The sequence below is a fragment of the Panulirus ornatus genome, chromosome 23, assembly GCF_036320965.1.
Source record: "Panulirus ornatus isolate Po-2019 chromosome 23, ASM3632096v1, whole genome shotgun sequence".
NCBI classification, from domain to species: domain Eukaryota; kingdom Metazoa; phylum Arthropoda; class Malacostraca; order Decapoda; family Palinuridae; genus Panulirus; species Panulirus ornatus.
The window spans coordinates 21,074,550-21,099,750 of record NC_092246.1 but is presented as its reverse complement, the minus strand read 5'-3'; the positions used below and the strand labels follow the sequence as shown (position 1 = coordinate 21,099,750).

Genomic DNA, 25,201 nt, shown 5'->3' with positions numbered 1-25,201 from the left:
GCATGTGAAATAGATTTCAGGAGTTGACATTGTGCCTAACTTTCGCTAGAGCCAGCAAACTGTTCTACATTTGCAATTGTATTGTTCAATTTATTTATTAATTTTTTCCATCTATTTTTTATAATTTTTTATCTTATCTTTGTATTATTAATAGTAACTTCTCTGCTTCTTATTGTAATTTGTCACGAGTTATTTTTTCAGTTTCAAAACTATTAACATATTTAACCAATAGAAAATCAGTATACTTTCTACTACGTTGATTTTCCTTGCCTAATAATTACTTGCTCTTTTTATAATCATTATTTTGATAGGATTGGCACGAGAAAATGCGGTAGTATCTGGGATGCTGACTGAATTGTGTGTTACTGAGCTTGAAGATGCAGCATCAGACACTGAAGCTATGCGATCAGTACCTCAGCCAGTTGTACAGGAAAGCTCACATCCATACACAGATGATGTTACTCTGACAGGTGTTGTCAAAATTCCAGGTAGGTGATAAATAGCATTGAGTTACTAATATTGCATATATCAGAAACATTGTCATTATTAAAATCATCTTTTTGTTGTCATTGTTAACTTAAGAATCTATAAGGAAGATGTCTTTTGTAACCTGAATTATTAGGTGCAGAGGCTTTGAGAGTTGAATTTGATCGTCAGTGTTCCACGGAAAGAAAACATGATCCACTGACTATCATGGATGGAGCTGGCAAGATTATTTGCACCCGTTCGGGAAGGGAATGGTCTGACTGGTCAACTGAAGTCCGCATTGCTGGTATGTATTTTATATCAAAGTTTAGAAAATGGTGCACTTTCTTACTTACTTATGCTTCAGCAGCTAAATATATTGGCTTTCTGTAAGGTCTTACATTTCTATATATTTTTGTACCATATATTTAATTGACAAAACTAGAATAGTTGACTGAAATGTGCTTCACCATGAAAATGAAAATAATTCATTCTTTACTCTTAGGTGATGAACTGAGGTGGAAATTTACAAGTGATGGATCTGTCAATGGTTGGGGTTGGCGCTTTACAGTATTCCCACTTATGCCATGTGCTGCTCCACGGGACCTGCATAGTGATCGTCGACTTTTGTCTCGCCCCTTGGTAGACTTACCCATGTGTCTACTAGATTCTCTTTTACCATTGTGTACTCAGAGTGTTATTCTTTCACGACTAGCTGCATCCCTTGCATTATGTGCACAACTTTCATCTCTAGGTATGTTTAGCTTAAATGTAATTAGTTAAGTAATGACTTCTCTGTATTTTGATGGTTTTATATACATACCTTGCCTTACCTTTCTCGCCTATGATCCCCTTTTCTGTGGGGTGAGTAAGGAGAATTGAGGAGCAGATGTTCAGTATCTTCAGCTTGGAAGCTACATCTTATGCATGAGGGGTTGCCCTCTATGTCAATTCAGTGTTTTCAATGCTGGAGAGATGGTTGTTATCCTGAGTGCACCTGAGAAATGGCAATTCATGTACATAAAGAGATTGTTCTTTCAGATAGGTGTTGGTCTGATGGCGTGTAATTTAAGACTGGGTTTGGAGGGCAGTTGTTTGGTGCTTGTTGGATCATTTTGGTGTATATGTTTTGTTAATGTCATATTTGTTGGGGGAGGGGGGAATACATGAATAAAAGTTGTTGGAGTATGAAGAAGGAGAGAGTTTTTATTCCATCTTTGGGTTTGATGGCTGGTTATAAAGTGGTTTGGATGGGAAGGTTCTACATATTGCATCCCCTTGAAAGCACTTCTTTCTTCCCCTCGTCCATATCTTTGTACAAGACCTTCCTTAACACCATGCAGATCACATGTGACAGTCTTGTCACATGCAGATGGCCTCACAACATCAGAGAACCCAACACAGACGTACATTACTACACCAAAAGACTGTAACATTAGCTCACATGAAATTGAATGTCTGTATCTGCAGAAATCCACCATTACTTTTTAAACCCTTGATGGTAAAGAATTTAATCTGCACCCTCCTACATAAAAAAACACTCACTGTTCTATGTATTACATGACACACACATGATATTCACTCCTGTCACCATCAACACAAATACCATATACTATCTTAACAGTAGGCATTCAAGGTGAGGAAGGCATGCGTTTGACTCATATCTGTCAGAAGACAGAATGATGAAGACTCTTCTGATGAGGCAGACATTTTACTGTGAGTAACTCAGTGATGTACTCGTATGATGTAAAGTTACATGTTTGTTGATGTTTGGTTAGCTTCAAGATGCTGAGCATTCATATTATGATGTGTGGGATGTGGTGGAATTTTGTGTAAGAGGAGATTGAAGTGTGTTGGAGAAAGAGCAGCTCATTTGAGAACTCTGTTGAAGACCTTGATTATTTTGGAGGTAAAGCCCTTGAGAGTGACTTTAGCTAATGGCTAACTGTGAAATTGGCACACTGTGACACTTCACTGTGTGCCTGTATCCTTTGTTTGTATACCTACAGAATCATGGACCACCTGTTTCTGCTGCCCTTTGAAAAATGACTTACTCTTCCCTCCCATCTTACTTACACACATGGCTTACTCTCTTGTTAAGAACTCCTCACTGCATTTATTGTCTTTCCTTCCACAGCTTATACTGCATTTATAGGACAATGGATCTCTTTCAGTCATGTATGCCTTCTCCAGATCCATATATTCCACTTATCATGTATATAAATCTATATGAGCTTTACATATTTCAACATGGAAATGGAATAATTATTCTGTTTATAGACAAGTTGACTTCAGTTTTTGTCCATAGATATGTAGGTCATGGTTGGAGAGTTTGAAGCAGCCGTTGGTTTGTGTTTGAGCTTTTCCCTATGTTTTCATAGGCATGCCCTCCATATAAAGTTCATCTAACTGCCTTTGCTGATAGGTCGAAGATATTATTAGTAGTAATTTTAGAATTCATACTTTAAGTTCATAAGTTTGAATACTGATCATTTTTTGTCCTTGTCAGAATTTACTTGGTGCTATAGGATGAGTATCTGTAACTATTACAAAAGTTATTCTGTAACGTGTATGCTCAATTTAGGATTTTCTCTTTCTGCAGCACCCAGTCAGCGCATGTGGGCCCTCAAAACTCTCCGAAAGATTGTCACTACTGATCTGGGATCTGGTCTTAACATCCGTGCTCTTCTTTCTGCTTCATATTCTTCTAGTTCTACCCCTGCTCCATCTCGTCCTATATCCCCGGTCCCACAGTCTTCATCTGTTCCAAGTGTACCTACCTCAGCTCCACAGTCTCTAGCTCCACCTGCCCCACCATCATTACGAGGAAGCACAGAAAGTTTAGAGTCATCTTGTAGTTTTGTGAAACCATCTGTAGAGGTTAAGACTGTCCCAGAGATGCCTCTTGTAAGTCTGCTGAAGGGGTTGCCAGAGGCTCTTCTTCGTCAAGCAGAATATGAAGACCCACTAGTTCGTGGAGGAAAACATCTGATGCATTCCCAGTTCTTTAAGGTAAAGAAAAAAAAATTCAAGGTATTAATAAAGTCCTTTGTAGTAAGGTGGATGCCTTGATCTCTATAATTGTCTTAGCTGAGAGAGTGACTGCTTGAAATACATAGTAGTGCTAATGGGTATTCTGCCATTAAAACTGCATTGCTAATACTCTTCAGCTGCTTTTATTTCCCCTTTCTTCTTATTACCCATTGAATGTTTATTCCTTCCCATTTTCTGTCTTTTCTGAGAAAAATCCAATTTCTTTTTAACCTTTAGGGAAGGATTTTGCTAAGAGTGTTGTTTGTAACTTTGTTCCCATTTGTTGCATCTGTTCATTCACCTGTGTATATCTTTGTATGGCAGAACCTCAGATGACAATGAAAAACTAAAATATAGTCCTTGGAAATACATTGACAATTTATTATCTTATTGTAAATTCAACTAATAATGTAATTTATTGTTAAAATCAGTGAAAATTCTTGTTTGCATGAAGGTAGATTTAAGAAGGGTAAAGGATTAGTAATTCAGATGTCTGCACTTAGGTAGGAAGTGTAGAAAATTTCAGATATGAAGGAAGCATATGCTGTGCTTTTGGATGTAGCTTTTTTAGAGCTAGCCTTGCTACAAGGAAAAATTTAGTCTTAAGTACATTATGTACTCTAAACAAGGTGGAACAGCATTCTACAATATGTATGTAGTAGAATAGAAGGTGAACTAGTGATAAGATTAGTTATGAGAATTGTAAACTACTTGCACTAAGTATTCCAGTAATAAACTTAATATAGTGTTATAATTGTAATAAGGAGTGGGGAGTGGGGGAGGAATGGGATGTATTTAGGGAATCAGTGATGGATTGCGCAAAAGATGCTTGTGGCATGAGAAGCGTGGGAGGTGGGTTGATTAGAAAGGGTAGTGAGTGGTGGGATGAAGAAGTAAGATTATTGGTGAAAGAGAAGAGAGAGGCATTTGAACGATTTTTGCAGGGAAAAAATGCAATTGAGTGGGAGATGTATAAAAGAAAGAGACAGGAGGTCAAGAGAAAGGTGCAAGAGGTGAAAAAGAGGGCAAATGAGAGTTGGGGTGAGAGAGTATCATTAAATTTTAGGGAGAATAAAAAGATGTTCTGGAAGGAGGTAAATAAAGTGCATAAGACAAGGGAGCAAATGGGAACTTCAGTGAAGGGCACAAATGGGGAGGTGATAACAAGTAGTGGTGATGTGAGAAGGAGATGGAGTGAGTATTTTGAAGGTTTGTTGAATGTGTTTGATGATAGAGTGGCAGATATAGGGTGTTTTGGTCGAGGTGGTGTGCAAAGTGAGAGGGTTAGGGAAAATGATATGGTAAAGAGAGAAGAGGTAGTAAAAGCTTTGCGGAAGATGAAAGCCGGCAAGGCAGCAGGTTTGGATGGTATTGCAGTGGAATTTAATTAAAAAAGGCGGTGACTGTATTGTTGACTGGTTGGTAAGGTTATTTAATGTATGTATGACTCATGGTGAGGTGCCTGAGGATTGGCGGAATGCGTGCATAGTGCCATTGTACAAAGGCAAAGGGGATAAGAGTGAGTGCTCAAATTACAGAGGTATAAGTTTGTTGAATATTCCTGGTAAATTATATGTGAGGGTATTGATTGAGAGGGTGAAGGCATGCACAGAGCATCAGATTGGGGAAGAGCAGTGTGGTTTCAGAAGTGGTAGAGGATGTGTGGATCAGGTGTTTGCTTTGAAGAATGTATGTGAGAAATACTTAGAAAAGCAAATGGATTTGTATGTAGCATTTATGGATCTGGAGAAGGCATATGATAGAGTTGATAGAGATGCTCTGTGGAAGGTATTAAGAATATATGGTGTGGGAGGCAAGTTGTTAGAAGCAGTGAAAAGTTTTTATCGAGGATGTAAGGCATGTGTACGTGTAGGAAGAGAGGAAAGTGATTGGTTCTCAGTGAATGTAGGTTTGCGGCAGGGGTGTGTGATGTCTCCATGGTTGTTTAATTTGTTTATGGATGGGGTTGTTAGGGAGGTGAATGCAAGAGTTTTGGAAAGAGGGGCAAGTATGAAGTCTGTTGTGGATGAGAGAGCTTGGGAAGTGAGTCAGTTGTTGTTCGCTGATGATACAGCGCTGGTGGCTGATTCATGTGAGAAACTGCAGAAGCTGGTGACTGAGTTTGGTAAAGTGTGTGGAAGAAGAAAGTTAAGAGTAAATGTGAATAAGAGCAAGGTTATTAGGTACAGTAGGGTTGAGGGTCAAGTCAATTGGGAGGTAAGTTTGAATGGAGAAAAACTGGAGGAAGTAAAGTGTTTTAGATATCTGGGAGTGGATTTGGCAGTGGATGGAACCATGGAAGCGGAAGTGAATCATAGGGTGGGGGAGGGGGCGAAAATCCTGGGAGCCTTGAAGAATGTGTGGAAGTCGAGAACATTATCTCGGAAAGCAAAAATGGGTATGTTTGAAGGAATAGTGGCTCCAACAATGTTGTATGGTTGCGAGGCATGGGCTATGGATAGAGTTGTGCGCAGGAGGGTGGATGTGCTGGAAATGAGATGTTTGAGGACAATGTGTGGTGTGAGGTGGTTTGATCGAGTAAGTAATGTAAGGGTAAGAGAGATGTGTGGAAATAAAAAGAGCGTGGTTGAGAGAGCAGGAGAGGGTGTTTTGAAATGGTTTGGGCACAGGGAGAGAATGAGTGAGGAAAGATTGACCAAGAGGATATATGTGTCGGAGGTGGAGGGAATGAGGAGAAGTGGGAGACCAAATTGGAGGTGGAAAGATGGAGTGAAAAAGATTTTGTGTGATCGGGGCCTGAACATGCAGGAGGGTGAAAGGCGGGCAAGGAATAGAGTGAATTGGATCGATGTGGTATACCGGGGTTGACGTGCTGTCAGTGGATTGAATCAGGGCATGTGAAGCGTCTGGGGTAAACCATGGAAAGTTGTGTGGGGCCTGGATGTGGAAAGGGAGCTGTGGTTTCGGGCATTATTGCATGACAGCTAGAGACTGAGTGTGAACGAATGGGGCCTTTGTTGTCTTTTCCTAGTGCTACCTCGCACACATGAGGGGGGAGGGGGATGGTATTCCATATGTGGCGAGGTGGCGATGGGAATGAATAAAGGCAGACAGTGTGAAGTGTGTGCATGGGTATATATGTATGTGTCTGTGTGTGTATATATGTGTGTACATTGAGATGTTTAGGTATGTATATTTGCGTGTGTGGACGTGTATGTACATATATTGTGTATGGGGGTGGGTTGGGCCATTTCTTTCGTCTGTTTCCTTGCGCTGCCTCGCAAACGCGGGAGACAGCGGAAAAAAAAAAAAAAAAAAATATGTATCAGAAGTTGAGGGGACAATATCATGGAGAAAACCAGTTTGGAAATGAAGGATGGACTGAAAAGGATTTTGAATGCTTGGGCCTAAACATGGAGGAGGACATAAGGCATGCACAGGATAGAGGGACTTGGAATGAAAGGGTGCACAGGGGGGGCAATATGGTGTCAATGGACTGAACTAGGGCATATGAAGCACCTGGGGGAAACTGTGGAAAAGTCTATAGTGCCTGAATATGAGTAGGGGGCTATGGTTTTGTTGCATTAAGCATAACAGCTGGAGAATGGATGTGAGTGAGGCTATTTCCTCAACTATAAATACCTTGCAAATGAGCGAATTGGTGAAGTATGGAAAAGAAATATAGACCATCTAAAATATTTAAGGTACAGTTACTTAAAGTATTGTAGGCAAGGTATTAAAAACAAAAAGAGTAATAATTACAGTTTAGAGACCAACGTTTTAATAAAATGAGAAGAATTCAGTGCAGGTGATAGATTTTAATCATTATTATACTTAATTGCAGTTTCCTGCATCAGTGAGGTAGCATCAGGAAACAGACGAAGAATGGCCCATCCACTCATATACACATAAATGCCCATACACGCAAATATACATACGTATACATATCAACATATACATACACATAAACACATATACATATATACTCACGTACATATTCATACTTGCTTGCCTTCAATCCCTTCCTGGCGCCACCTGGCCCCACGGGAAAGAGCATTGCTGCTCCTTACTTCAGCAAGGTAGTGCCAGGAAAACAGACAAAAACCACATTCGTTCATACTCAGTCTCTATTTGTCATGTGTAATGCACCGAAACCACAGCTTCCTATTCACATCCAGGCCCCACAGACCTTTCCATGGTTTACCCCAGATGTTTCACGTGCCCTGGTTCCATTGACAGCACATCGTTCCAGTTCTCTCTATTCCTTGCACACCTCTTACCCTCCTGTATGTTCAGGTCCCGATTGCTCAAAATCTTTTTCACTCATCCTTCCACCTCCAATTTGGTCTCCTGCTTCTCTTTGTTCCCTCCACCTCTGGCACATATATCCTCTTTGTCATCCTTTCCTTACTCAGTCTCTCCATACTTCCAAACCATTTCAACACACCACCCTCTTCTGCTCTCTCAACCACACTCTTTTTATTTCCACACATCTCTCTTACTCTTTCATTTCTTACCCAGTCAAACCACCTCACGCCACGAATTGTCCTCAAACATTTCATTTCCAACTCACCCACCCTCCTCTGTACATCCCATGCATCACAACCTTATAATATTGTTGGAACTACTCTTCCTTCAAACATACCTATATTTGCTCCAAAATAATGTTCTCTTATTCTGCACATTATTCATCGCCCCCTTCAACACCCTGTGACTCACTTCTGCTTCCATGGTTCCATTCACCGCGAAGTCCACTCCTAGATATCTAAAGGACTTCGCTTCCTCCAATTTTTCTCCATTAAACTCACTTCCCAGCTAATGTGTCCCTCAACCCTGCTGGACTTAATAACCTTGATCTTATTCACATTTACTCTCAACTTTCTCCTTTCACACCACCAGTAGTAGCTCTCACTCAAAAATGAGCTAAATCCAGGGCTAAGGATATTATCATTAATTGGGTTGCATTTGATATTTCAAAGTTTTGATCATCATTGTTTCCTTTTAATTGCATATTTTCACAGACTTCATAAAGGCCAGTATCCAATGCAGTGTTAACTGTACAAAATGAGTAATGTTTTGCTTCTGTCTTTTCTCTTGATAATTTTTGACAACTTTTTCATAATAGGTACTTGTTGGATTAGCATGTGACCTAGAGCTAGACAATGGAGTTGGTTCTGGTGAAGCACATAAGTGGGCATGGTTTAGAAGATACTGTGTTGCATCCAGAGTCTTGAAATCACTGATCGAACGCACACCTCTACCATCTGGATTTTGTGCTGATGTATGTTACACTCACTTTGATTTATTCTAATATTTTAATGATTTCTAAGATTCTGAATCCTTATTAACTCAAAAAAGATTTTAAAGTAAAATTATGGTTTTAGTAGATACAGTATTTTGCTAAGTACTATATATATATCCAGTTCGAGTACAAAATTGTATTTAAGGATGGTATTGAGTGCAAAAGTGTTTTTTCTTCAACAGGTACGAAAGAAACTTTGTGAAATGCTTGGTGAAGGGGAAGTCTTGTCACTTGAACATGAAGATCACAGTGTTTTCATGCATCAGCATGATGAACAGTTACTCCTTTGGTTTAACAGGTTGTTATTTAGCTTTTTATAGTATAGTCTAATTTTTTTTAAATGCAATTTCCATATACCAGTGTTTAAATGTATATATCCTATTTTTCTTTGATTAATTGACACATGCTTTGGAAATTGCTTGAAATTCATCAGGGGTATGGCACCTCTTTTGGTTCTATGCAGAAACTCATATAAAATGAAGCAACAAACAACAAATTAGATTTCTATTGTAAAATCTTTTAAGTTGCCATCCACCTCCAACTAAGCAGGTTCATATGTATATGATTGTCTGGTCATGTCAGAGAAACCTGATGTCGATGCCCTATTTGCCATGCTGGAGAAACCTGACATTGATACTTTCCTTCCTCCATCTGCTAGCAGGGATATTGATGATTCTGACTTATCCAGTGACCTTAGTTACCTTGTTGTTGAAGTTAGTTTAGTTATCAACTATGTTCCATACTACCTCACCATATTTACTTGCCCACCCTTCCTTAATAAATAAGAGTGTAATTTATTGTATTTCATGAAGTGCCCTTACCAAAATTCCCCCTGTAACTTAACTAGTCTGCTAGCTATGCATAAAATGAACACCCACACTCCCTTTGTACACTAATGGCCTCCTTATGTGCACACCATCTCCTTCCAACTTCTCTCTTGCCTCATGATGTGAAGTTTTATACTGAAAGTGACTGAGTGAATAGTTAACTACAAAACTTTGTGTGGACTTTAGAACTCTTACCTGGACATTGTTTTTAGAGTGGTTTCATCAACATGATCAGCATAACATTATTTTTTTATGAGATGTTCCTTGATATGAACTTTTATATATATATAAAACTAAATTTAATACTTCGTGATTATTAGAGTTATCTGTATTGGTAGTGAAGTCAGTCCTCGTCCAGTGTTGGACTTGATGTCATATTTAACTGAGGCTGTAGATATTTATTAATTTTATTAATTCATAACTACCCCAGGACTAATTTCTGTGAAAGAATACATACTGATGTTACTCAGGACCTTTCTAAAGGGGCCTTTTCCCCAAGGCTGCACTACTTCTAGTAGCAGGGTTATGTAGACTCCTTTGCATTGAGAAATTCTTTGACAAAACTACTCCTAATAATACAGCCTTGCCAAAGGTGACTTTTCACTCATGGTGTAAACTCAAGCAGGCAGAGTCCAGTAACTCCAGATTTTAGATATGACTAGTGATACTTCTTTTTTGAGAAAAAAAAATTTGACTTGCTGAAGGCAGTTTTCTTAAAGGTTGGGAAATAAAATTTTCAGGACAGGCCAGTCCTCCCCTTTGCCCTTTTGTTTGTCATAGTTCCTAACATTATGGAAATCCTTTTTTCTTTTTTTTTTTTCATCATGCAGGTTTGATGGGAGGGTTAATACTAATAGTTTTCTTAACATCTTGTGTGCTTTGTCAGCCAGTTACTGTCACTCTGGACAGAAATAAGCAGTTTCTTGATCGGTTGTCTGATTGGACAACCGATCAAGAAACTTTATCTGTTAAAGTTGCAAGTTTGTCAGTATTGTGCTGTGTGTTTTTCTGTACTCGTATTTGGCCAGCTTATTATTATGGCAATGGTATTTCATTAGATATTCCATGATAAAATATTGCAGCTTAATTGAGATAATTAGATTCAAATGGTGCATTGTTTTGCAAATTAACAGACGACCAGAAGATTGGACTCTGTCTTGGGGAGGAAGTGGCAGCATCTTTGGATGGGGACACAACCATCGTGGTCAGTTAGGTGGAGTTGAAGGGGCTAAAGTTAAGCTACCAACTCCTTGTGATACCCTTACAGCACTTAGGCCAGTGCAGCTCATTGGTGGAGAACAAACTCTCTTTGCAGTCACTGCAGATGGAAAGGTATGTGTCTGAAATTCTTTTATGATGCATCACTAAAAGTAATGATGAATATAGCAGTTCTCTAAAATTGTCTTTTTTGATAGTATCAGATTTTTTATGATTCTTTGTAGGTTTATGCTACAGGATATGGAGCAGGAGGGCGACTAGGCATTGGTGGAGTTGAATCAGTCTCAACCCCCACTCTCTTGGAATCAGTACAGCACATTGTTATCCGTAAGGTAGCTGTAAACTCTGGTGGGAAGCACTGCCTTGCTCTCACTGCTGATGGAGATGTTTATTCATGGGGAGAAGGTGATGATGGAAAACTAGGTCATGGCAACAAAAGGTTAGCCTCATTTAAAAGTTGATATACTTGTTTAGATTTTATAACTTGTTAATATACTTTATTCTGAAACATAAGATGTTATCCCTGGGGATAGGGGAGAAAGAATACTTCCCACGCATTCCTCATGTGTCGTAGAAGGCGACTAAAGGGGACGGGAGCGGGGGGGCCGGAAACCCTCCCCTCCTTGTATTTTAACTTTCTAAAAGGGGAAACAGAAGAAGGAGTCACGCGAGGAGTGCTCATCCTCCTCGAAGGCTCAGATTGGGGTGTCTAAATGTGTGTGGATGTAACCAAGATGAGAAAAAAGGAGAGATAGGTAGTATGTTTGAGGAAAGGAACCTGGATGTTTTGGCTCTGAGTGAAACGAAGCTCAAGGGTAAAGGGGAAGAGTGGTTTGGGAATGTCTTGGGAGTAAAGTCAGGGGTTAGTGAGAGGACAAGAGCAAGGGAAGGAGTAGCACGACTCCTGAATCAGGAGTTGTGGGAGTATGTGATAGAGTGTAAGAAAGTAAATTCTAGATTGATATGGGTAAAACTGAAAGTTGATGGAGAGAGATGGGTGATTATTGGTGCATATGCACCTGGGCATGAGAAGAAAGATCATGAGAGGCAAGTGTTTTGGGAGCAGCTGAATGAGTGTGTTAGTGGTTTTGATGCAAAAGACCGGGTTATAGTGATGGGGGATTTGAATGCAAAGGTGAGTAAAGTGGCAGTTGAGGGAATAATTGGTATACATGGAGTGTTCAGTGTTGTAAATGGAAATGGTGAAGAGCTTGTAGATTTATGTGCTGAAAAAGGACTGGTGATTGGGAATACCTGGTTTAAAAAGCGAGATATACATAAGTATACATATGTAAGTAGGAGAGATGGCCAGAGAGCGTTATTGGATTACTTGTTAACTGATAGATACACGAAAGAGAGACTTTTGGATGTTAATGTGCTGAGAGGTGCAACTGGAGGGATGTCTGATCATTATCTTGTGGAGGCGAAGGTGAAGATTTGTGGGGGTTTTCAGAAAAGAAGAGAGAATGTTGGGGTAAAGAGAGTGGTGAGAGTAAGTGAGCTTGGGAAGGAGACTTGTGTGAGGAAGTACCAGGAGAGAATGAGTACAGAATGGAAAAAGGTGAGAACAAAGGAGGTAAGGGGAGTGGGGGAGGAATGGGATGTATTTAGGGAAGCAGTGATGGCTTGCGCAAAAGATGCTTGTGGCATGAGAAGCGTGGGAGGTGGGTTGATTAGAAAAGGTAGTGAGTGGTGGGATGAAGAAGTAAGATTATTAGTGAAAGAGAAGAGAGAGGCATTTGGACAATTTTTGCAGGGAAAAAATGCAAATGAGTGGGAGAGGTATAAAAGAAAGAGGCAGGAGGTCAAGAGAAAGGTGCAAGAGGTGAAAAAGAGGGCAAATGAGAGTTGGGGTGAGAGAGTATCATTAAATTTCAGGGAGAATAAAAAGATGTTTTGGAAGGAGGTAAATAAAGTGCGTAAGACAAAGGAGCAAATGGGAACTTCAGTGAAGGGGGCTAATGGGGAGGTGATAACAAGTAGTGGTGATGTGAGAAGGAGATGGAGTGAGTATTTTGAAGGTTTGTTGAATGTGTTTGATGATAGAGTGGCAGATATAGGGTGTTTTGGTCGAGGTAGTGTGCAAAGTGAGAGGGTTAGGGAAAATGATTTGGTAAATAGAGAAGAGGTAGTAAAAGCTTTACGGAAGATGAAAGCCAGCAAGGCAGCAGGTTTGGATGGTATTGCAGTGGAATTTATTAAAAAAGGGGGTGACTGTATTGTTGACTGGTTGGTAAGGTTATTTAATGTATGTATGATTCATGGTGAGGTGCCTGAGGATTGGCGAAATGCTTGCATAGTGCCATTGTACAAAGGCAAAGGGGATAAGAGTGAGTGCTCAAATTACAGAGGTATAAGTTTGTTGAGTATTCCTGGTAAATTATATGGGAGGGTATTGATTGAGAGGGTGAAGGCATGTACAGAGCATCAGATTGGGGAAGAGCAGTGTGGTTTCAGAAGTGGTAGAGGATGTGTGGATCAGGTGTTTGCATTGAAGAATGTATGTGAGAAATACTTAGAAAAACAAATGGATTTGTATGTAGCATTTATGGATCTGGAGAAGGCATATGATAGAGTTGATAGAGATGCTCTGTGGAAGGTTTTAAGAATATATGGTGTGGGAGGCAAGTTGTTAGAAGCAGTGAGAAGTTTTTATCGAGGATGTAAGGCATGTGTACGTGTAGGAAGAGAGGAAAGTGATTGGTTCTCAGTGAATGTAGGTTTGCGGCAGGGGTGTGTGATGTCTCCATGGTTGTTTAATATGTTTATGGATGGGGTTGTTAGGGAGGTGAATGCAAGAGTTTTGGAAAGAGGGGCAAGTATGCAGTCTGTTGTGGATGAGAGAGCTTGGGAAGTGAGTCAGTTGTTGTTCGCTGATGATACAGCGCTGGTGGCTGATTCATGTAAGAAACTGCAGAAGCTGGTGACTGAGTTTGGTAAAGTGTGTGAAAGAAGAAAGTTAAGAGTAAATGTGAATAAGAGCAAGGTTATTAGGTACAGTAGGGTTGAGGGTCAAGTCAATTGGGAGGTAAGTTTGAATGGAGAAAAACTGGAGGAAGTAAAGTGTTTTAGATATCTGGGAGTGGATCTGGCAGCGGATGGAACCATGGAAGCGGAAGTGAATCATAGGGTGGGGGAGGGGGCGAAAATTCTGGGAGCATTGAAGAATGTTTGGAAGTCGAGGACATTATCTCAGAAAGCAAAAATGGATATGTTTGAAGGAATAGTGGTTCCAACAATGTTGTATGGTTGCGAGGCGTGGGCTATGGATAGAGTTGTGCGCAGGAGGGTGGATGTGCTGGAAATGAGATGTTTGAGGACAATATGTGGTGTGAGGTGGTTTGATCGAGTAAGTAATGTAAGGGTAAGAGAGATGTGTGGAAATAAAAAGAGTGTGGTTGAGAGAGCAGAAGAGGGTGTTTTGAAATGGTTTGGTCACATGGAGAGAATGAGTGAGGAAAGATTGACCAAGAGGATATATCTGTCAGAGGTGAAGGGAACGAGGAGAAGTGGGAGACCAAATTTTAGGTGGAAAGATGGAGTGAAAAAGATTTTGAGTGATCGGGGCCTGAACATGCAGGAGGGTGAAAGGCGTGCAAGGAATAGAGTGAATTGGAACGATGTGGTATACCGGGGTCGACGTGCTGTCAGTGGATTGAACCAGGGCATGTGAAGCGTCTGGGGTAAACCATGGAAAGCTGTGTGGGGCCTGGATGTGGAAAGGGAGCTGTGGTTTCGGTGCATTATTACATGACAGCTAGAGACTGAGTGTGAACGAATGGGGCCTTTGGTGTCTTTTCCTAGCGCTACCTCGCACACATGAGGGGGGAGGGGGTTGTTATTCCATGTGTGGTGGGGTGGCGATGGGAACAAATAAAGACAGACAGTATGAATTATGTACATGTGTATATATGTATATGTCTGTGGGTGTATATATATGTGTACATTGAGATGTATAGGTATGTATATTTGTGTGTGTGGATGTGTATGTATATACATGTGTATGTGGGCGGGTTGGGCCATTCTTTCGTCTGTTTCCTTGCACTACCTCGCTAACGCGGGAGACAGCGACAAAGCAAAATAAATAATAAATGAATAAAAGATCTTACTTTGTTTAGTTTACTGATAATGGGATTAATGATTTATGACTGATAATTTTTTTCAGCCCCCATGATCGTCCAAGACTTGTAGAGACACTACAAGGAAAAGGGGTGGTGGAGATAGCATGTGGAGGAGCTCACTCTGCTGCCATTACATCTGCAGGGGAGCTGTACACATGGGGCAAAGGACGTTATGGGAGACTCGGCCATGGAGACTCTGAAGTATGTCACACTAGTTTTCATAATACAGTATAAATAATATTTTGAAAATAATTACTTAAAAAATATGAGGGAATTTTTAAGTGTCTTTTTTGATAAGTGTTTTGGACTAGTCTTCCCTCAGGAAAAATTTCATGGTAGGCTCTTTTTTTTTTGCCTTAGTAAATTTCTGAATTTTTGTAAGTCATTTACAGAGTGAAATGTAATAGGTAAATTAGGAAGACAGATCAAGTAGTATAGAGTAAAGAAAAAAAAAATCATAGTAGTGGCAGACAGAACTGTATGATAATGTTTCAGTGAGTGTGCCAGAAGGAATGGTAATTTTTATAACAATGGTATTGGGATTTTACAAAGATATAAAAGTGTAATCGTAAGTTGTGCAGATGACAACAGAGTTCAAGAAAATAAAAAGATTGATTTGATATACAGTTGGACATACATAAAGTTTGTGTCATTCTTAGGAGAAAATACTAAACAGATTTCATGAGGATCAACAGTATAACTGTGACATCTTATCAGGGTCCAACAAGAGATGTGGAGAACAAAGAAAGTGCAAAGATTCAGGAGTCGTCATAAGTGCAAATTTGTAATTTGAAGACATTAAAAAAACCCATCCAGTCTGGTGATGAGTGATGAGATAGAATTTTCACACTAAGACAGTTTGATGCATGAGGATATGTAAACAAACCTGAAAAAACTTATTTGAAATTATCAAATCTTTTAGAAAGTGGCTGAGCCAGGAAATAAAAAGAAATATTATCACAAATATGAATTACATTGCAGAGATATACAGTAAGAGAGTACCATTAGATACAGTTCAAGTTCTTTGAAAAAGGGAGGATTTGTTCAACCAAAAATCTTTACTAGAATCAAGTAATAATTGAATCAAGAAAGATGTAAGAAAATACATCACTCTGAAAAAAGTTGTGGATAAATAAAGTAAGTGAGGAGTTAATTGCAGGGACAGTTAGTTAATTATGAAAACAATATGAAAGAAAAGAGGAGCAACAAGATAGGGTCACCACATATGTTCAACTTTGCTGTACACACAAGTAGGTGCTTAAATATTCTATCAAACAATTGTCAGTTTTAAGTTATGGTAAGATAGAATACTCTGCTGGCTAATTTTACTTCAGCTTGTAGCTTTCATCTATATTGACCCATCATCAAGGAATACTTTAAGCACTTTGGGCCCAGTTAACAAACCATATCCATTATGAGGGAACTATATTGTTTGTGTGGACATGATTTTTAAAAAAAATACCATACATGGATTGGGGAAGAGCAGTGCGGTTTCAGAAGTGGTAGAGGATGTGTGGATCAGGTGTTTGCTTTGAAGAATGTATGTGAGAAATACTTAGAAAAGCAAATGGATTTGTATGTAGCATTTATGGATCTGGAGAAGGCATATGATAGAGTTGATAGAGATGCTCTGTGGAAGGTATTAAGAATATATGGTGTGGGAGGCAAGTTGTTAGAAGCAGTGAAAAGTTTTTATCGAGGATGTAAGGCATGTGTACGTGTAGGAAGAGAGGAAAGTGATTGGTTCTCAGTGAATGTAGGTTTGCGGCAGGGGTGTGTGATGTCTCCATGGTTGTTTAATTTGTTTATGGATGGGGTTGTTAGGGAGGTAAATGCAAGAGTCCTGGAAAGAGGGGCAAGTATGAAGTCTGTTGGGGATGAGAGAGCTTGGGAAGTGAGTCAGTTGTTGTTCGCTGATGATACAGCGCTGGTGGCTGATTCATGTGAGAAACTGCAGAAGCTGGTGACTGAGTTTGGTAAAGTGTGTGGAAGAAGAAAGTTAAGAGTAAATGTGAATAAGAGCAAGGTTATTAGGTACAGTAGGGTTGAGGGTCAAGTCAATTGGGAGGTGAGTTTGAATGGAGAAAAACTGGAGGAAGTGAAGTGTTTTAGATATCTGGGAGTGGATCTGTCAGCGGATGGAACCATGGAAGCGGAAGTGGATCATAGGGTGGGGGAGGGGGCGAAAATTTTGGGAGCCTTGAAAAATGTGTGGAAGTCGAGAACATTATCTCGGAAAGCAAAAATGGGTATGTTTGAAGGAATAGTGGTTCCAACAATGTTGTATGGTTGCGAGGCGTGGGCTATGGATAGAGTTGTGCGCAGGAGGATGGATGTGCTGGAAATGAGATGTTTGAGGACAATGTGTGGTGTGAGGTGGTTTGATCGAGTAAGTAACGTAAGGGTAAGAGAGATGTGTGGAAATAAAAAGAGCGTGGTTGAGAGAGCAGAAGAGGGTGTTTTGAAATGGTTTGGGCACATGGAGAGAATGAGTGAGGAAAGATTGACCAAGAGGATATATGTGTCGGAGGTGGAGGGAACGAGGAGAAGAGGGAGACCAAATTGGAGGTGGAAAGATGGAGTGAAAAAGATTTTGTGTGATCGGGGCCTGAACATGCAGGAGGGTGAAAGGAGGGCAAGGAATAGAGTGAATTGGAGCGATGTGGTATACAGGGGTTGACGTGCTGTCAGTGGATTGAATCAAGGCATGTGAAGCGTCTGGGGTAAACCATGGAAAGCTGTGTAGGTATGTATATTTGCGTGTGTGGACGTGTGTATGTACGTGTGTATGGGGGTTGGGCCATTTCTTTCGTCTGTTTCCTCGCGCTACCTCGCAAACGCGGGAGACAGCGACAAAGTATAAAAAAAAAAAAAAAAAAAAAAAAAAAAAAAAAAAAAAAAAAAAAAAAAAAAAAACCATACATGGAAATAGTAAATTGAGCCTGAAGGAGAGACTCCTTTGACTGTGATTGAGAAGATGACATATTGAATATAGGGCTTATGGGAAAAGTGCATAGATGTACATCTCTTGAAATATTGAGGAAACTAATTTGGTACATCTGTTATTGCAATAAATATGGAAAGAATAAGACATAGGAAATAATTTAATATTTTTCTCTTACAGGACCAGTTTAGACCAAAATTAGTGGAGGCATTAGTTGGCTACAGAGTTGTAGATGTGGCTTGTGGTTCTGGAGATGCCCAGACTTTATGCATTACTGATGATGACAACGTCTGGTCTTGGGGTGATGGTGACTATGGAAAATTAGGTCGTGGTGGCTCAGATGGCTGCAAGGTTCCGATGAGGATTGATGGATTAGCAAATCAGGGTATTATTAAGGTAACGTACATAAGGTTCAATGAGGATTGATGGAGTAGGAAATCAGGGTATTATAAATGTAACATATATACATATGGAGTATTCTCAAGAAGTAGCTATTTAATAAGGCTTCATTGCATTAGCAAGAACCTTTTAATTAAATTTAAGTAATAGGGCTTCCTTCAGTAGGCAGAAGTCTTGCAGTGCAAAGTGATGTGCATCAATTTACACAATATATATCACTTCACTGTGTGGTTTCTGTTGTATAACTTTGCAAAGTACTGATAGATAGATATTAAATTTGTTAACTGTCATTCCTCTGTGGTTAGTAAAGGCCATTCATGGAAATGGGAGTCAAAGCATTGTGGGCAAAGAAAGGTTAGAGTGCAGTCCTTTGTGATATAATCACCTGGCCTAGCTTTTCTTAAACTCTTAAAACTGTGACATATAATCTCTTGAGAATGATATTTGATTTTAGTTAAGATTAATATAATGATGGAATGTGTGGAGGTAAGTGTGTTTGTGTATGTGTGAGGATTTCATGTAAAAAATTTGTTATGTCTGTTGAAGGGAAGTAGTGAACCGACCACTACTTTTCTAAGTGATATATTTTTTTTTTAGTACATGTTCACATTTCCAACCATAGTGAGTTAATGCAAGAAGCAGACAAACAGTGGCTTCATTCGCTCTCTTTTATGTATAGTGTACAAAAACTTGAGCCCACCATCCAAGCCCCAAACAAATAAAAAGTCCAATTCACTTTAACCTATGCATGCCTCTTACCCTCCTGAATGTTTTACCCATGATACCTCAAAGCCTGTTTCATCCCATCCTTCCTTCTCCTCCTCAGTCTCTTAGCCAGTCTTTCTTCACTCATCCTCCCCATATGAGCTAACCATTTTAGCACACCCTGGTCGGCTGTCTCAGTCAGATTGTGCTTACAACTGCACCGTGCTCTTAGTCATTCCTTGTATGATCAACTTGCTTCACACCACATATTTTCCTCAGGCACTCCATTTCAAACATATCCACCTTTTCCATTCTTCCACTTCCATGGCTTAAGACTCGCATCCATACAACACTGGTAGGACCAATATACCTTCAAACATGCCTATATTTGTCCTAATAGATTTTTACTTTTCCATCCACACTTTTACTAATGCACTCAGGACTATAGCCCCCTCTCCCACCTTGTGATTCACTTTAGCTCTAACGGCAACATCTGCCATTTCCATTCCCAGTTAGCTTAAGCAATCCACTTCCTTCAGGCTTTTCCCATTCAAACTCACACTCAGTCCATTCTGTCCTCATCATCAGGCACACCTCATCACCTTACTTTTGTTCACATTCCCTTTGAACTTTCTTCTTTTTCACACTCTCACAAACTATGTCACCAGCTTCAGGAATTTCTGTATTGAGTCTGGTAAAAGATTCATGTCTTCTGCAAACAGCAACTGATCCACCTCCTATAATTTTCCCCCCAAACCACCACACACACACACTCCAAGTACACTGTAAACCTGCTTACATTCACCTCCCTCACCACCTCATCCATAAGCAGATTAAACAGTCATGGTGACACCACACATCCTTAACAAAGACTTACCTACACAAAGAACTGCTCATGAAACTCGCATCCTATTCATACATATACCAATCTATGTTGGTAGTAACTCTTCATTTACTGTACCCCATATACTAAAAGCATATTCCACAAGGCCTCTGTGTCACCCTTATGCACCTTCTGATCCATAATTTTTTTTCATATATGTTCAGTTTCCCAATGAGAGCACCAGAAACAGACACGAAATAGCCTCATTTGCTTGCACCACTCTAGTTAGTGTTTTAAAATGCACTGAAACCAGCACCTCCATCCACAGGCAGACCCCACAGATCTTTCCTTGGACTCTTCTGGCTGCTACATATGGCCTGGTTCAGCCCATGGACAACTTATCAACCCCTGAATATCATATTACTCTAGTTCATGCAATCCAATGAGCATCTCACACCCTTCTGCATGTTCAGGCCCTGATAACGCAAAGATTCTTTCACTCCATCCCTTCAACCTGCTATTTATCTATGTATATCTCTGATACCTGTTCCAATTGGAACTCAGTCTGAGGCACAGTGGCCAAGGCAACATAGTCTCCTTAAATAACTCCAGTTCTGCTCTTTAGCCTTTAGTGCCTCACCTTTAACAGGCCACTGGCAGTGGGCAAGTCTTGTGCAGTTGTTTTGTAGAGGCTCTTACCTATTATTCTTAATGACTACTTCTATCTAATGCTCTTACCTAGGTTTCAACCTTTCATACCTCCCAAACAGACATCAGCTTCTTCAGTTTCTCACTTGAGTCTGTGACCAGTTATGTCATTTGCAAACAACTGATTTACCTTTCTGCCCTACCAACCAAGCATACTGCAGGGACACCCCCCCCCCAAAAAAAAAAAAAAAAAAAAAATCCTCACCACCACGTGTGTGTGTGAGAGAGAGAGAGAGAGAGAGAGAGAGAGAGAGAGAGAGAGAGAGAGAGAGAGAGAGAGATTTACCAAGTTGAGGTAACTTGAATTGTCAAGAGGAATAGTATATGTATGGATCTAGAAGTTTAGAAAATGGGAAAGAACATCAATTGTAAGATCACATGAAGTGAAAGATATGTAATGAAAAAATAAGTGAGATTATGTAGTTAAAACCAAAGTACTGTAGGTGCTTATAAGAAAAATGAGACCATAAAGACAGAAAAAATAAAGATTTTTGTGTATGATCTAGGTGAAGTAATTTAACTCAAACCATCTGTTTACTGGTAATGGCAATATGTTGCATTTCAACAGGTTGAATGTGGATCACAGTTCTCTGTTGCTTTAGCACGTTCAGGTACAGTTTACACTTGGGGTAAAGGTGATTACCACCGTTTGGGTCATGGGACTGATGATCACGTCAGACGGCCACGTAAAGTCACAGCTTTACAAGGCAAAAAAGTCATCAGTATTGCTACAGGTATGTATTGATAGCATTTGCATATCATTATTATGAAGAAAAATATACTCTTTTGTGTGAGCATTATTTCCCAGAAATGTTTATTTTGTTTCGAGAGATATTCTGAAACTAATTGCAGTTCCTAATCTGAAGGTATGTTATTAATGGTTCGTTCACAGGCTCACTTCACTGCGTTTGTTGCACAAGTGAGGGAGAAGTGTACACATGGGGTGATAATGATGAAGGACAGTTAGGTGACAGCACCACAAATGCCATCCAGAGGCCTCGATTGGTCATGGCATTGCAGGTGAACTTTACTTAAAGTTTCTTCAATATTAGTTTTTTATGTTATCATTCAGTATGACTTTAAAATTAAGTGACAGATTTAAGGTTTTAAGTCTTAAGAAAGATGAACAGTTGCTGATGAAAGAAGCTACCTGAAATGTGTTTTGGTGAGACAAAAGATTTCATACGATTAGATTACTTTTCTTAGAAAATATGAAATATTATTTCACGCGGAATTGCTCTTCATGATGAAATAGAGAAATGATAAATTAATAAACGTTTTAAAGCTTCACTCAACAAGATATTCATTACAGGGGAAAAAAATAAATCGGGTGGCTTGTGGGTCAGCACATACATTGGCATGGAGCACTAGCAGAGCAGTAAGCACTGGACGTCTCCCATCTCAGGTGCCCATGGAGTATGACCTGCTGAAGGAAATCCCATTACATTCTCTGAGAAACAGACTGGTATGTTCTTTTAATGATCCAAGAATTTAAAGGTTCAGTGATCAGGTGGTTTTGCACTTGGTCTGAAATATTTCAATGTCATTCTGTTTTAAACTCAACCAAGAATGATAAAGAATTCTATTGTTCTGATTTACAGGTTCTTCTACACCATTTCTCTGACCTTCTGTGCCAGAGCATTTCAATGTTTGACCTTTGTATATCACCGGAGGATGAAGAAGGGGATGAACCAATGGTATCTAAATTACGAGCTATTGTTGTATCCACAGCAAAGGAGACTGCTTTTAAAAAGGTGAGACTGTTTCTTGTTCCCACAGTGTCTTTTGCACATCATGTTTTTCACAGATCCTGTTACCATATTAAACTTTTATCACATCTGGTGATATGCTGTGTATTGCAGGTTGTACAAGCCACTATGGTGAGAGACCGTCAGCATGGACCCATTGTGGAACTAAATCGCATCAGCGTCAAGCGATCTCGGTCCCGAGGTGGATTAGCTGGTCCAGATGGAATGAAGTCAGTGTTTGGTCAAATGGTGGCTAAAATGTCACTGCTGACACCTGATGCTCTTTTCCTTCCTCACCGTGTCTGGAAGGTCAAGTTTGTTGGTAAGTAAAGTGATGACTTGGTTAATTCAGACGGAATACGTTGACTTATGAGAGGAAGTATAATGTTTACATTAGTTATTTGAGGACTCTCAGAATCTTTAATTATTACACTTATACATTTCAAATGTCTTGCAATAATTTAGAAGGAACAGAGAAGGGAGGCAAGTCAGGATTTTTCCCTCTTTGGCCCAGTCCTCTGTTCTAAATGCTTCCTTGTTAACGTGGGAAATGGTGAACCTATATTATTATTTTATTTTTTTTTATTATACTTTGTCGCTGTCTCCCGCATTTGCGAGGTAGCGCAAGGAAACAGACGAAAGAAATGGCCCAACCCACCCCCATACACATGTATATACATACGTCCACACACACAAATATACACACCTACACAGCTTTCCATGGTTTACCCCAGACGCTTCACATGCCTTGATTCAATCCACTGACAGCACGTCAACCCCGGTATACCACATCGCTCCAATTCACTCTATTCCTTGCCCTCCTTTCACCCTCCTGCATGTTCAGGCCCCGATCACACAAAATCTTTTTCATTCCATCTTTCCACATCCAATTTGGTCTCCCTCTTCTCCTCGTTCCCTCCACCTCCGACACATATATCCTCTTGGTCAATCTTTCCTCACTCATTCTCTCCATGTGCCCAAACCACTTCAAAACACCCTCTTCTGCTCTCTCAACCACGCTCTTTTTATTTCCACACATCTCTCTTACCCTTACGTTACTCACTCGATCAAACCACCTCACACCACACATTGTCCTCAAACATCTCATTTCCAGCACATCCATCCTCCTACGCACAACTCTATCCATAGCCCACGCCTCGCAACCATACAACATTGTTGGAACCACTATTCCTTCAAACCTATATATATATATATATATATATATATATATATATATATATATATATATATATATATATATTTTTTTTTTATACTTTGTCGCTGTCTCCCGTGTTTGCGAGGTAGCGCAAGGAAACAGACGAAAGAAATGGCCCAACCCACCCCCATACACATGTATATACATACGTCCACACACACAAATATACATACCTACACAGCTTTCCATGGTTTACCCCAGACGCTTCACATGCCTTGATTCAATCCACTGACAGCACGTCAGCCCCGTTATACCACATTGCTCCAATTCACTCTATTCCTTGCCCTCCTTTCACCCTCCTGCATGTTCAGGCCCCGATCACACAAAATCTTTTTCACTCCATCTTTCCACCTCCAATTTGGTCTCCCTCTTCTCCTTGTTCCCTCCACCTCCGACACATATATCCTCTTGGTCAATCTTTCCTCACTCATCCTCTCCATGTGCCCAAACCACTTCAAAACACCCTCTTCTGCTCTCTCAACCACGCTCTTTTTATTTCCACACATCTCTCTTACCCTTACGTTACTCACTCGATCAAACCACCTCACACCACACATTGTCCTCAAACATCTCATTTCCAGCACATCCATCCTCCTGCGCACAACTCTATCCATAGCCCACGCCTCGCAACCATACAACATTGTTGGCACCACTATTCCTTCAAACATACCCATTTTTGCTTTCCGAGATAATGTTCTCGACTTCCACCCATTCTTCAAGGCCCCCAGAATTTTCGCCCCCTCCCCCACCCTATGATCCACTTCCGCTTCCATGGTTCCATCCGCTGCCAGATCCACTCCCAGATATCTAAAACACTTCACTTCCTCCAGTTTTTCTCCATTCAAACTCACCTCCCAATTGACTTGACCCTCAACCATACTGTACCTAATAACCTTGCTCTTATTCACATTTACTCTTAACTTTCTTCTTCCACACACTTTACCAAACTCAGGTCACCAGCTTCTGCAGTTTCACACATGAATCAGCCACCAGCGCTGTGTCATCAGCGAACAACAACTGACTCACTTCCCAAGCTCTCTCATCCCCAACAGACTTCATACTTGCCCCTCTTTCCAAAACTCTTGCATTTACCTCCCTAACAACCCCATCCATAAACAAATTAAACAACCATGGAGACATCACACACCCCTGCCGCAAACCTACATTCACTGAGAACCAATCACTTTCCTCTCTTCCTACACGTACACATGCCTTACATCCTCGATAAAAACTTTTCACTGCTTCTAACAACTTTCCTCCCACCCCATATATTCTTAATACCTTCCACAGAGCATCTCTATCAACTCTATCATATGCCTTCTCCAGATCCATAAATGCTACATACAAATCCATTTGCTTTTCTAAGTATTTCTCACATACATTCTTCAAAGCAAACACCTGATCCACACATCCTCTGCCACTTCTGAAACCACACTGCTCTTCCCCAATCTGATGCTCTGTACATGCCTTCACCCTCTCAATCAATACCCTCCCATATAATTTACCAGGAATACTCAACAAACTTATACCTCTGTAATTTGAGCACTCACTCTTATCCCCTTTGCCTTTGTACAATGGCACTATGCACGCATTCCGCCAATCCTCAGGCACCTCACCATGAGTCATACATACATTAAATAACCTTACCAACCAGTCAACAATACAGTCACCCCCTTTTTTAATAAATTCCACTGCAATACCATCCAAACCTGCTGCCTTGCTGGCTTTCAT

At 40.2% G+C, this 25,201-nt stretch overlaps 1 protein-coding gene across 2 annotated transcripts in view; it reads left to right on the top strand.

Annotated features, from left to right (window-relative positions):
* The window catches only part of HERC2 (E3 ubiquitin-protein ligase HERC2), a 278,100-nt gene that overhangs the window by 212,784 nt on the left and 40,115 nt on the right, over positions 1–25,201 (top strand). For both annotated transcript variants that reach the window (XM_071676734.1, XM_071676733.1), the window contains 15 exons: positions 312–488; positions 623–772; positions 971–1,219; positions 3,068–3,477; positions 8,585–8,740; positions 8,944–9,059; positions 10,722–10,920; positions 11,031–11,245; positions 14,972–15,128; positions 18,052–18,267; positions 21,075–21,240; positions 21,399–21,526; positions 21,819–21,971; positions 22,108–22,260; positions 22,369–22,576. In XM_071676734.1, the coding sequence (XP_071532835.1) occupies positions 312–488; positions 623–772; positions 971–1,219; positions 3,068–3,477; positions 8,585–8,740; positions 8,944–9,059; positions 10,722–10,920; positions 11,031–11,245; positions 14,972–15,128; positions 18,052–18,267; positions 21,075–21,240; positions 21,399–21,526; positions 21,819–21,971; positions 22,108–22,260; positions 22,369–22,576 (2,853 nt within the window). The remainder of the gene's footprint in view (positions 1–311; positions 489–622; positions 773–970; positions 1,220–3,067; positions 3,478–8,584; positions 8,741–8,943; positions 9,060–10,721; positions 10,921–11,030; positions 11,246–14,971; positions 15,129–18,051; positions 18,268–21,074; positions 21,241–21,398; positions 21,527–21,818; positions 21,972–22,107; positions 22,261–22,368; positions 22,577–25,201) is intronic.